The 13135-nt window shown below is 40.0% G+C and overlaps 2 protein-coding genes and 1 long non-coding RNA gene across 3 annotated transcripts; 1 reads left to right on the forward strand and 2 right to left on the reverse strand.

Moving 5' to 3' along the window:
• The first annotated feature begins 771 nt into the window (after nucleotides 1–771).
• LOC125469758 lies at nucleotides 772–1611 on the forward strand. Its single transcript, XR_007251977.1, has 3 exons — nucleotides 772–890; nucleotides 977–1096; nucleotides 1455–1611. It is a non-coding gene; the product is annotated as an uncharacterized LOC125469758 (long non-coding RNA).
• A 310-nt stretch (nucleotides 1612–1921) lies between these two features.
• Nucleotides 1922–8759, reverse strand: LOC125469757 (UDP-glycosyltransferase 73C1-like). Its single transcript, XM_048567522.1, has 2 exons — nucleotides 7125–8759; nucleotides 1922–2115 (listed from the first exon to the last, which is right to left on the reverse strand). Exons 1-2 carry the CDS (start codon nucleotides 8624–8626, stop codon nucleotides 2070–2072), a joined length of 1548 nt encoding a protein of 515 aa, XP_048423479.1. The 5' UTR covers nucleotides 8627–8759; the 3' UTR covers nucleotides 1922–2069.
• Nucleotides 8760–11184: 2425 nt separating this feature from the next.
• On the reverse strand, nucleotides 11185–13033 carry LOC125468118 (UDP-glycosyltransferase 73C11-like). Its single transcript, XM_009342793.3, has one exon. The coding sequence runs from the start codon at nucleotides 12801–12803 to the stop codon at nucleotides 11343–11345; it is 1461 nt and encodes a 486-aa protein (XP_009341068.2). The 5' UTR covers nucleotides 12804–13033; the 3' UTR covers nucleotides 11185–11342.
• Nucleotides 13034–13135: the final 102 nt, after the last annotated feature.

The raw sequence follows: 13135 nt of genomic DNA on the forward strand, positions 1-13135 counted from the left end.
AGGTTGCTTATAAACAATTGCGTTAAATGAATTCTTGGCATGAGTTTCATGCTCATCATAGTAACGAATGCCTCGTCAACACTTATAGTTTTCATAATGCTTAATGATCTTTGATTGTATCTTTATTGTGCTGTTCACGTAAAGGACTTTTGGAGAATGTTGTGAATTGCGTTGCGCAAACCCATCCAATTCATTAACTTAAGGAAAACTTGACGGTTAATTTAAGCGGACCTAATTAATCCGGAGTGTTGAGTTTCATAATTTATCGAAAGACCAACTGAGAATCAATCTTGTATGCAAGTATAACATGTGTGGAGAAGAACCCCTTAGCTAGCCTTCATTCCATTCATTCCATCACAAATTCATATTTACATTCCGCTTAGTTTATTAACTTGTTTTGATATTTCAATTTTCGTCAAATCAAAACTTTTCCCCCCCCCCTTTACTTTCTTGTTCTTTAGTGCTTAGAATCTATTTAGTTTATGTTTTAAAGTATTTTGAATTAAGCCATAATCTTAAATTCGTCCAAAATTAGTTTTGAGTCTTTTGGTTTGTCTTAATGTTTTAAATTTTAGTTTTGCATTCTTTGAGTCTAGTTTAGTGTTTTATATTGTTTTTACGTTCTTAAGTCAATTTAGAAGGTTTTAGCAAGCCCTCCTAATCCCCGGTCTAGAACGATCCCTCACTTATCCATTCTACTACAATTGTCAAACGAGGGTTTAATTTGAGTGTCAAGTAAATCTCGCATCAACGCTTAAACAATGATGCAGATCAATCAAGCAGATAAGATTCGGAAAGAAAACTGCACATCTGTTGCCAGCAATGCTCATGGGGAGAAGTATAGGAAACCAAAGCCTACAAATCTGAAGCCTTTTAGGTTTAGAACTGATGTATGTGAAACCTGTTGCGACCAATTTCTTTTATAAGTATTAATAGCGTTGATGCTTAATATGATATATTTTGGGTTTTTTTTTAGGAAAGAGGGATGTTTAAGGAAGCAACTTTGGAGGAAAAAGCTCATGCACCATTGAAGGAGATCACATTAGTCATGACTCCAGGAGCAAAGTCAACAAGCAAACATCGGAATGTAATACAGGTATATTTGGGAGCTACAAGTGCTTTGTGTGTGGTTTGAATCTGAACATTTACATTGTGCATCACCGTCATATAGGCAAATTTGTTATATGTGATGATGTATTTATGCATGACTGAAATGGATGGTCTAATTTTATACAATTTATAATTTTGGGTTTATCTAATTTTCTGCTTTTTTTTTTTTGTGATTTATTTGATGAAAGTTTCAATCTTCAAGTACATTTTTCATATATGTACTCATCAAATTTCACGACTACTGATCCTCTGGTTTTTTGGGTTACAAATTAAATTTTGGGGTTGTTTAAATTTGTTTAATGTGGTCCAAGATTAATCGATTTGATGTTCTATGTTCTTTGTAGGCAAAACATTGGAGCAGTTGGTCATATTTAGAAGAGCAAACGAGGATGGAGTTCTTGGTGTTGCATGAAGTTGATGCGCATTAGATGGACATCCATCCCGTCTCCAATGGAAGAAATTTGATGTCACCATCTTCAGCTTTCCTCATGTAGGCCATTACTCTTGGCTAAGTGAAAAGTACTCGGACCTTATTGAGTAGCTCACTAATTATTCATTTCAATTAATTGCTGATTAGGATATTATGTGTAAATAGGATTGTAAATATGTTATACATATAATTTTCAATCCCACAGCAACGCGCGGGTACCATTGCTAGTAACAATCTATAATCCTAATATGACACAACAACGTGTGGTCTAATATCTAAGTGAATAGAGTGTTGGGTTTCTAGCTATACTTCCTGGGTTGGAAACTCCCCCCTATCCTTAATTATAATAGTTTTGAACCAACCACCACCGCGCCCCCCCCCTTCTTTTTTTTCCCCTTACTAATAATAATTCTTTTTTTTTAAAGGGCCCAACATGTGTATTGAAGTACAATCTTAATATCTTAAGCTTCCAGCATGCGTATAACCCTAATATCCTAATACAGTACACATAATCCTAAAATCTCTCTTCTTAGTTTGTCTCTCTGCCATTATTTCCTTGTTGCATGATATCTTGGATTATATTGGATGTGTCATTATTAAAAGTAGGGTGGATAACAGCTCAGCTGCTGTTGGTGTTTAGCTGTTGATTTCGGTCCTCCATCATCTATTGTTTTATCCATTGCTTTCGGCCCTTCTTCACTGTAAAGCTAAAGTTAGATAATAGATTAAGATTAGTGGGATTGGAGGTCATCATTATGTTGGCTTAGCTGCCATGGTTCATCATTATGTTGGCTTAGCTGCCATGGTCCTCCTTTCTTCTTCACGTTTTTCTTCTCCCATATATGTTGCATCGTGTAATGGTTTCAGATAAAAAATATACATCAAACATTCATCATGGTATCAGAGCGGGCATCATCCTAAGCCAGTTCTGTATATCGAACCTGCTGTGTTTATTTTTCAAAAACAATGGCAGATGGAAGTATCATTGCTTCTTTATCTGGAAGTGCTTCTGAAATGGATATCAATCCAAACCAAAGACTCAGTTCAGTATTATTGAATGAGTTTAATTATTTGCCATGGGCAAGGGCTGTTAGTCTTGCTCTCGGTGGAAGATCCAAACTCGGTTTCATCAATGGCAGTCAACCTGCACCAGATGCTTCTTCTCCAGAATATGGAAGGTGGCTATGTAAGGATCAACTGGTCATGTCATGGTTGTTAAATTCTATGGAAAGGAATATTGCTGAAATCTTCAGCTATTCCGAGTCGTCACTCATCCTTTGGACCACCGTGAAGGAGATGTATGGAAATCAAAACAATGCAGCTCGCATCTTTCAACTCAAGAAGGATATCTCCAACATACAGCAAGAAGGTAAAAGCTTTGTTCAACATCTTGGTTATTTGAGAAGCATATGGAATGAGTTAGATGTGTACAGACCTCACACAACTGATCTCTCTGTGCTCCTTAAAAGAACTGAAGAAGATAAAATTTTTCAATTATTGTCTAGCTTGAGCTCAGAATATGAGGATTTGAGAAGTCACATTCTCATGAACTCGGAGCTACCATCCTTCACTAGTATCTGTGCAACTATCCAACGTGAGGAAGTAAGGAGAAAAGTCATGAACAATGGTATAAAAACCAACGTGACAGAAGCTAGGGCTTACCTGACAAATGAAAAAAGATATAAAGGAAAAAACCCTCATTTAAAGTGCCTACATTGTGACAACATCGGGCATGTGAGAGACAAGTGCTGGATCCTACATCCAGAACTCAAACCTGACTTCATGAAGGATAAATCCGCACCAAAGACAAGTCGAGCACACCCTCGTGCCAACACTGCAACATCTTCATCTATCAACAATGTTGATACCTATCAATAGTTCACTGCAAATCCTGCCATCCTTTTAAATGAGTTCGCAGCGTATCTCCAACAAAAGAAGGGAAAAGAGGATGGATCGGTTGATCATGAAGATGGAAGTACTACTGCATTGATGGGCAAATTTGCAGGTTTTTTAGCTGATGCTGATTATGTACCTCAGACAGACTTGAAAGGTATCGTAACTGCTTTCCAAACTGCTCTTAAAATAAATGAGTTACATGATTTTTGGGTTGTAGATTCTGGTGCCACAGACCATATGACTAATCAAATGTCAAAGTTACATAGATTTGAGAAACTACATAATCCTTCACATGTATCTGTTGCTAATGGTGAAGGTGCTAGGATTGTAGGAAAGGGAAAAATCCACCTGATATCTGATCAAATAGAGTCTATGGCCCTATATGTCCCATCATTTCCATTTCAACTTCTCTTAGTGGGAAGAATCACAAATTCCTTAAATTGTTTGGCCATTTTTTCACCAAAAACTGTCATTTTTCAAGATTGTATAACCAAGAGGACGATTGGTGAGGGGTTTTACCTTGATGGTCTCTATTACATATCAAAAAGCTCTTCCTGTGGGTTCCATGCCAAGTCAAAGTCCATCCATACCTCCATTCAAGCTTCCACCTTGTGGCACCAACGACTAGCTCATCTATCTCAACCTATCTTATCCACCTTATTTCCTGACTTAGGCAAAGAATCAACCCACTGTGAAACTTGTCATTTGTCAAAGGCAACAAGACTACCTCTAGGGTCTTCGATGTCTAGAGTTTCTCATCTTTTTGAGCTTGTACACTCTGATATATGGGGACCAACAAATGAATCTTTTGATGGTTATAAATATTTCATAACTTTTGTTGATGATTATTCAAGAGCCACCTGGTTATATTCGTTAAAATCAAAAAGTGAGGTGATGGAAGTGTTTAAGGACTTTCACAACCTTGTCAAAAATCATTTTTCTTCTCAAATCAAAACCCTAAGGTCTGATAATGGCACAGAATACATGTCCCAAGTCATGACTCAATATTTGAGCAACAATGGCATCATACATCAAACTAGCTGTGTTGGCATACCCCAACAAAATGGTGTTGCCGAGAGAAAAAACCGAGATCTCCTTGAAAAAACTAGGGCATTGATGTTACAAATGAATGTACCAAAACGTTTTTGGTCTCAAAGCGTCATGACAGCAGCTTACCTGATCAACAGATTACCTAGTAGGGTTTTGGGGTTCAAATCCCCAATGGAGATAGTCAAGAACAGAAAGGCGGACTTGTCTCACCTTAAAGTCTTTGGATGCATCTGTTTTGTTCATGTTCAGTCATTACATTGAGACAAACTTGATCCTAGGGCAACTAAATGCATTTTCCTTGGCTACTCGTCCACACAAAAAGGGTATAAGTGTTATAATCCACAACTTAAGAGATTAATTGTTTCAAAGGATGTTCAATTTCATGAAACTAACTCTTATTACAGTAAGTCTCTGGATAGTACAAGTCAGGGGGAGATTATCTTGGACATGTTTCCACTGCCAAGGACTGAGATACTCAACAATGCGGGAGATCAAACTCACACAATGGATCTTGTGGCTCCAAATCAACCGGATTCATATGACGACAGCAACATGCCTGTAGAAGATGAAATTCTACGTAGTATTGGTCCTGAAGAACCTTCAGAAGAGTCTCTTCCTACCATACCTCGACGAAATCCAACTCGTGAAAGGCACCCACCAGCAAGACTGCAAGACTTTGTTACGTACAAGCTCAAGCACCCCTTATCCAACTACTGTTCTTATCAAAAGTTGTCACCTAATTACACTGCCTATTTGAGTAATATATCTGCGCATGAAGAGCCTCAATCATTTCAAGAAGCTAACCAATCCCAAGTGTGGCAGCAAGCAATGCAGGATGAACTGCATGCACTCGATCAACATAAAACCTGGAGCATTGTGCCACTGCCCAAAGGAAAGAAGATAGTAGGTTGCAGGTGGATATACAAGATTAAATTCAACTCGGATGGGTCTATTGAAAGACACAAGGCACGATTAGTGGCCTGTGGCTTCACTCAAACATTTGATGTGGATTACAAGGAAACCTTTGCCCCCGTTGCAAAGATGAACACATTGCGCGTACTCTTGTCTGTGGCTGTCAACAAAGGATGGCCTATGTATCAAATGGATGTAAAAAACGCCTTCTTACATGGTGAGCTTGAAGAAGACGTCTACATGAGATTACCACCGGGTCACTCTCAAAGTCATAAACAGGATGTTGTGTGTAAACTGCACAAATCAATTTATGGTCTTAAACAATCACCAAGAGCCTGGTATGCTAAGCTCAGTTCAGTCCTTATCAGTGTTGGTTTTGGAAGAAGCAATGCAGACTCCTCTTTATTTGTACGCTCAGGCACCGCTGGTACATTGGTTGTTCTTGTGTATGTTGATGACTTAATCATCACCGGAGATAACCCTGAAGAAATCAAAGAACTCAAGCACTCCCTTCAGCAATGCTTTGCAATAAAAGATCTTGGTGTTCTGAGATACTTCCTTGGCATCGAAATGGCTACATCTCACAAGGGCTTCTTCCTTAACCAGCGCAAATATGTTCTGGATCTCCTTAAGGAAGCAAACATGAGTGATGCTAAACCGGTCCCTACACCTCTTGACATTAAACTTAAGGTCAGCTTGGAGGGTCAATCTCTTCCAAACATAAGTTATTATCAGCGGTTGGTTGGTAAGTTGATATACCTAACCATCACAAGGCCCGACATTACCTATGCTGTCAGTATTGTTAGCCAATTTATGCACTCTCCCACGATGGAGCACTTTAACCTAGTCAAAAGGATACTTCGGTATCTAAAAGGTTCTGTGGGACGTGGTATAATCATGAAGAAAAATGCAAGCACTCAAATTACAGGTTATTGTGATGCAGATTGGGCTGGCAATTCCATTGATCGTAAGTCTACAACGGGATTTTGCACATTTGTGGGAGGCAACCTTGTCTCATGGAAAAGCAAAAAACAAACTGTCGTTGCAAGATCCAGTGCTGAGGCAGAATATCGGGCAATGGCATCTACTGCGTGTGAACTAATCTAGCTCAAAGGTTTACTGTGTGACTTAGGTGTTTTCAATCATCAATCCATGTCCCTTTTTCTGTGACAATCAGGCTGCAATGCACATTGCTTCCAACCCAGTTTTTCATGAGAGAACCAAGCACATTGAAGTTGATTGTCACTATGTTCGTACACAAGTTCAATCTCAGGTTATCCAAACGCATTTTGTAAGGAGCTCGGATCAACTTGCGGACCTATTCACAAAATCATTGGCCTCTCATCAGTTTCAGCTTCTTCTTGGCAAGCTTGGATCTATCAACCTTTTGGATCCAGCTTGAGGGGGAGTATTAGATGTGTCATTATTAAAAGTAGGGTGGATAACAGCTCAGCTGCTGTTGGTGTTTAGCTGTTGCTTTCGGTCCTCCATCATCTATTGTTTTATCCATTGCTTTCGGCCCTTCTTCACTGTAAAGCTAAAGTTAGATAAAAGATTAAGATTAGTGGGATTGGAGGTCATCATTATGTTGGCTTAGCTGCCATGGTTCATCATTATGTTGGCTTAGCTGCCATGGTCCTCCTTTCTTCTTCACGTTTTTCTTCTCCCATATATGTTGCATCGTGTAATGGTTTCAGATAAAAAATATACATCAAACATTCATCAGATTAGCAGTGTAATGTTCAGGTGAGAAGATCCCCCTTCCTCTACTGCTCTCCTTGCCATCTCTCCCAACTCTCTGGCTCTCTCTCTTCTTGCTTCGCTTTCTTCTCCGTCCATCAACTTCTCTACGGCCACCTTCACATTTTCCTTTTTCACAAACACCCCAATCTTCTCCTCCTCTCCCCACTTCATTGGGTTTTCAATCCCTACTCTCACTGCAATTTTCAGAATCTGTTCAACAAGTTTCTCATTGAGAAACTGATCTCCGAAAAGTGGCCATGTGATCAAGGGCAGGCCGGCGCATATCCCTTCCAATGCTGAATTCCATCCAGAGTGTGTTAATAACCCTCCAATGGCAGGGTGTGACAATATGAGTGTTTGCAGAGCCCAACCCCAAATCAACAGGCTCCTGTCTTTGGTCCTCTCCTCAAATCCGCTTTCTGTAATCCATGTCTTCAATTCCTCTGTTTGGTTGCAGCCCCTTACAACCCAAATGAAGGGCTTATTCGATGCCTCTAACCCCAACCCAAGTTCCATCAGTTGTTCAGACACAAGGTTACACAAACTTCCAAGGCAAGCATAAACTACAGAACCTGATTCACGACAATCAAGCCAATCCGAGCAGTGATGTGCATCAATTGCAGCCTTGTTACCTCTTTGTGCCTTATCCAAGTCATCTTTGTTGCACAGCGAAACGGGGCCAATGCACCAGACTTTATCCTTTCTTGCCTTTTTGTATGCTTTAACATATGCTGGTTCTAATTCCTCGAAACTATTCACGATCATCCCGTATGACGCCATCTCAGCTGCTACCATATGATCATTATATTCTTTCACGTTTTGTGTCACTGCCCCAGCTGGAAGCTGAGCTTTTGTCATCACTATTCGATCTGGCATCTCAGGCAGAACAATGTACTCCGAGTCAGAAGTTACATTTTCAAGAATATTGGATACGTTCAAATTATGAATGACCAAGAAAGACAAGCAACATGTTCCGCCGAAAGATAGCCTTGGAATGTGAAACTTGCTAGCAATGTGAATTGTCCATGGAAGACACATGTCAGAGATTATGCAATTTGGCTTGGGGGTCATCTCTTCGAACACTTGCTCCACTTGCGGTTGAAGCAGGGCAGTGGCAGCAAAGAAGGTCATTGCCAAGCCGTATGAAGGTAGCATGTCAACGTTCTCGCAACCTTCTGGCAATCCAGCTTCTTCAGACGGGAATTTCAGTTGAATTAACCGGATAAGAAGCCCGGAATCGATGGCGCGAGTAATAACTGTTTGATAACGGGCTGCGTTGCGAGGGGTAGTGAGTACGGTGATAATGATGCCTTGCTGAGCCAAAAGTCTAGCAATGTCGATCATCGGGATCATGTGGCCTTGAGCCATGAAAGGAAACAAAACAAAGTGAATCTGCTGGTTTTCTTTATGAGAATCCATGGAAATTGAACAAATAACAACGCTGGGAATTAAGGCGAGGTCGATGACTAGTAATACATAGAACATTACTGAGGTTTATCCGATCAGATTTTAATGGCTGAGACTTGATTAAAGTTTAGTGGACAACGATAGATTCTTTAGCTTTCACTGTCCTCCCATCCCTCTATCTGCAACTTATTTGGCATTTCTGGAGTTACGTGCATAACTTGCTTCTGAATTATTATTCTAGTTGAAATTGACCTTTAATGTATTTTTTTTATTTATAAATTAATCCCTTGAACCATTTCAAATCAATTAATTAACATCTTGCCATTAGATTACGGAATCAATTCCGTCAAATTCAAGGGCAAATTAATCATCTCATCATTAATTGTTACTTGTTAGCTATAACCACCAATAAAATTTCGACACATGAATACAAAATAATTCAAAAATATATAGCATAATGAGAAAACTTAAAAAACCAAACGTTTACAGAGCGGGCCATCTCGCATTGTCGTTACACATTATTTGTTTTCACATATCATAATTACATTATTGATTATAGTTGACAAGTAAGAATTGATAAAGGAAAGACTAATTTTCCTGTAAATTTGACGAAATAGTGGATGGAATCTACCGACAAGGGGTCAATTAACTTATTTCAAATAGTTCAAGGAGTTAATTTACCAAAAAAGAATTTAGGCGATCAATTTCAACTGGAATAATAATAGTTCAAGGGGTCAAATGACGGTTTACCCGCTAGAATGGGACACAGACACTTACATGAAATAGATTCTTGGTGCAGTAGCCCTTGGATATAATGGGACGATTTGTATTTTAAGATGCTCATCGGGTACCAAATAGAAGGAGGCCTCTCATGCGTGTGTGTGAGTAATACCATCGTGGCCATGTTTATAGGGTATCACCAATAGTGTAGACAAATTAATGAATAGGTAAACTCATTTTGATTGGCTTTGTGAACAAAGAATTTGATCCAACAATAGCCAAATGCCTCTCTCCATCAAAGTAATAATCAAAAGAAAGAATGACCAAGTCAATTGCTATCATGTGTAAGAAGCGGATGGATCTTGTGGATGTCTTGTTATTTGCTATCATTGACTTTGAAATATTCTAAAGCATAATATACATTACATACGCAATGACACTCAACCCTAGACTGGGTTTGGTTTCTATCAACCCTTTACGAAATGTGTGGTCATTTAAGTATTCAACAAGTCTTTTACAATTTACTTAAAAAGAATAAAATGATAAATGAAAGTTATCTATTTTCTGTCTTAATGAGAGTCGTGACCTAGGCAAGTTCCTAGGCAGGTCTGGACGGATTAGTAGGTGCCTAAGTAAGTCTACGCCCCCATTCTTAATTTTCAAATGCCTAGGGATTAATCCCAGCGATGCTAGCCGCCTAGCGCCTAGATGGGGCTTAGGCTGTGGTAGACGGGAATTTTTAGAACAATGAATGAAATATAGTGCCTTTACTAGAAAGAAAGAGACCAGTACGTAGGTCACTACAAACCAATGAAAAGGAAACAACGATGATATGAAAAATGTTGCCTTTAACTCGTCCAGTTCACTTGCCCACACATATGATTAAAGGATGGGTTTTTAAATACTAGTGAAGAAAGTTGAGGTTCTACAATAATGTCAACTGACAATATGTAGAGTAGCTTATCACTTATAAGCAAATGCAAGATCCCTTCCTTTCCCGATGCGAGCTCTTGCATGTGCTTATTAGTAATTGAGCTATTCTATATATAGCCAAATGATTTTATGATGAAACGCCAACTTTCTTCATGGTCAGAGTAGGTTGTTGCACGTGTGAAGCTCAATGGCCACGTATACTCCACGTCATCCATTTTGTGTGTTTTCACGTGTTTGACTTGAAAATTAACAACACTTGCGGGGGCATGTTGAGAGTATTGGGGAAACAAAGACCTTTGCATATGCTTATCAGTAGTTGGACTACTTCTCATATTGCCAATTGGTACTATGGTGGAACCCAACTTTCTTCTTAGTATCAGGGCAAGTTATCCCATGTATGAAGCCTAACGGCAATACGTTCTCCACGTCATCCTATTTGTGTTGTCCACATGTTTGGCCTAAAAATTCACCAAATATGATGTGGCATGTTGAGAGTTTGAATTCCACATCAGAAAAAGAGGGAACATTGCATATGCCTAAGTCATTTGGGTACTACTCATACTGCCAATAAGTTTTATGATGAAACCCCAACTTCCTTAAAAAAACTTAACCACTGTAGACACAAATAGGTTGATCAAAAACTCACTTTTTACTAATGGAACCTTAAATCGATTATTTGAAGGTTCAAATGAGTTACGACTTCATATTATTTTCTTTCTTCATTTTCAATATATCTGATAGGTCTCTATAAAAACGTGAATATATTTCGGTGGATACCTGCTGAAAAAGTTTCACCAGTTATCTTTTACGTACTCTTACGTTAGACGGAGAGTACTGAAAATATGCACAGCTTTTATGGCTGCCGCTGAAACCTTGTATTCTTTCGGGAGGCGCTTGATAAATCTTATATATCGTTTCGACAGATACCTGTTGAAACATTCTGTGAAGTGTATAGGATGTCGAGTGTGTGACGGTAATTTAGGTAAGGAAAGCAGGTGTATTAATTGTTTCTGAAGCATAAATCTGCAGAGAGAAAAAGAAAAGAAAACTAATTTTGCAACAAATGACGTGTTTACGGTACATGAGATAAGAAGCTCTTTCAGTTGAGACGGAGCAGCAAGTCTCTTATCTTCTTCTCTCCTTAGTTTGTCTGTCTGCCATTACTGCCTCGTTGCATGATATCTTGGATAAGCTGTGTAACGTTGACGTGAGACGATCCTCCTTCTACTGCTCTCTTTGCCATCTCTCCAAACTCTCTGGCTCTCTCTCTTCTCCCTTCACTTTCTTCTCCATCCATCACCTCCTCTATCGCTTTTGTTACATTTTCCCTTTTCACCAGCACGCCAATCTTCTCTTCCTCTCCCCACTTTACGGGATACTCCACCCCAACGCTCGCCGCAATTTTAAGAACCTGCACAACTAGTTTTTCATTAAGGAACTGGTCCCCAAACAGTGGCCATGTGATCAAGGGCAGCCCGGCACATATCCCTTCCAATGTCGAGTTCCATCCACAATGCGTTAAAAACCCCCCAACTGCACGGTGTGACAATATGAGTGTTTGCGGAGCCCATCCCCGAATAAAGAGGCTCCTTCCTTTCGTTCTTTCTTCGAATCCACTCTCGGAAATCCACTTCTCCAACGCTTCTGATTGACTGCATCCCCTTACAACCCAAATGAACGGTTTGTTCGATGCCTCTAAGGCCAGTCCAAGCTCTATCAATTGTTCACACACAAGATTGCATAAACTTCCAAGGCAAGCATAAACTACAGAACTTGGTTCCCAAGAATCAAGCCACTTCAAGCAGTGCTGTTCATCAATGGAGGCCTTGTTACCCCTCTGCACCTTGTCCAAGTCATCTTTGTTGCACAGTGAAGCTGGGCCAATGCACCAGACTTTTGCCGTCTTCTTGTACGCTTCAATATATGCTGGCTCCAACTCTTCGAAAGTATTCAGGATTATCCCAAATCTTTCCAATTCAGCTGCAGCAATTTTGTCAAAAAACCCGGACATACTTGGAGTCCCGCTTGGCAGCTGAGCTTTCGTGGCCTCAATTCGATCAGGCAAGTCAGGCACAACAAAGTACTCCGTTTCAGAGCTTAAATTCTCAAGAACTTTCGACGCCTGAATTTTGTTCATGCAAAGGAGACAAAATGTGCTGAATCCACAGAAAGATATCCTTGGAATGTTAAACTTGTGGGCAATTTTCACTGTCCACGGAAAACACATATCGGAGAATATGCAGCTTGGCTCGGGGGTTAGCTTTTCGAACAACTTCTCTGCTGGCTGTTGCAACAGACCCGTTGCAAAATAGAACTGCGCCGCCAATTCATACGAAGGAAGCAGGTCCATGTTCTCACACCCAGCAGGAAACCCCGCTTCTTCGCATGGAAATTCTAGTAGGGCTACCCTCATTTGGAGCCCCGACTGCAGAGCACGAGTCACAACGTCTTGAAATCGCGCAGCATTGTGCGGCGTAGTGACGATGGTGATGATGATGCCTCTTTGCGCCAAGATTCTGGCGATGTCGATCATCGGTATCATGTGGCCTTGGGCCATGAAAGGAAACATGACAAAGTGAAGCTGGGGCTCTCCGGACGCCATGGTATTGGGAAGAAAATTGGATAGACAGATTATCACATACGAAGCAGGAGGTTCTCTTGTTACTCAGGGATATAGCATCTCTCTCATGCTATCGGACAATGATGCAATTTGCTACTGCTGACGTGAGAGCTTACAAAACTTATTGGCGTCATTATCCAAACATTTCACTCTACTCAGTTATGTGGACTCTGTTAAACCACTTCACACAACTTGCTTTCTAGAGCTAGCTTATGGGACCAAATGGAGTCACGCGGGTGAATAAAACTGACAATTCAATATCAAAAGATGGAGAGGCAGGAAATATTACATATTACGACGCAAGCAGGACTCCG

Source organism: the organism of the source record quoted next, unplaced genomic scaffold (genome assembly GCF_019419815.1).
Source record: "Pyrus x bretschneideri cultivar Hongxiangsu unplaced genomic scaffold, Pyrus_bretschneideri_v1 Contig45, whole genome shotgun sequence".
Lineage (NCBI taxonomy): Eukaryota > Viridiplantae > Streptophyta > Magnoliopsida > Rosales > Rosaceae > Pyrus > Pyrus x bretschneideri.

Excerpts from the sequence above, each read along its gene's own strand:
- LOC125469757 (XM_048567522.1), bottom strand. The coding sequence starts at position 8,626 with ATGTTCTATGTATTACTAGTCATCGACCTCGCCTTAATTCCCAGCGTT. Across the intron at positions 2,116-7,124 it reads CTGAACATTACACTGCTAAT|CCAAGATATCATGCAACAAG; the intron begins CTGATGAATGTT and ends ATCCAATATAAT.
- LOC125468118 (XM_009342793.3), bottom strand. The coding sequence starts at position 12,803 with ATGGCGTCCGGAGAGCCCCAGCTTCACTTTGTCATGTTTCCTTTCATG.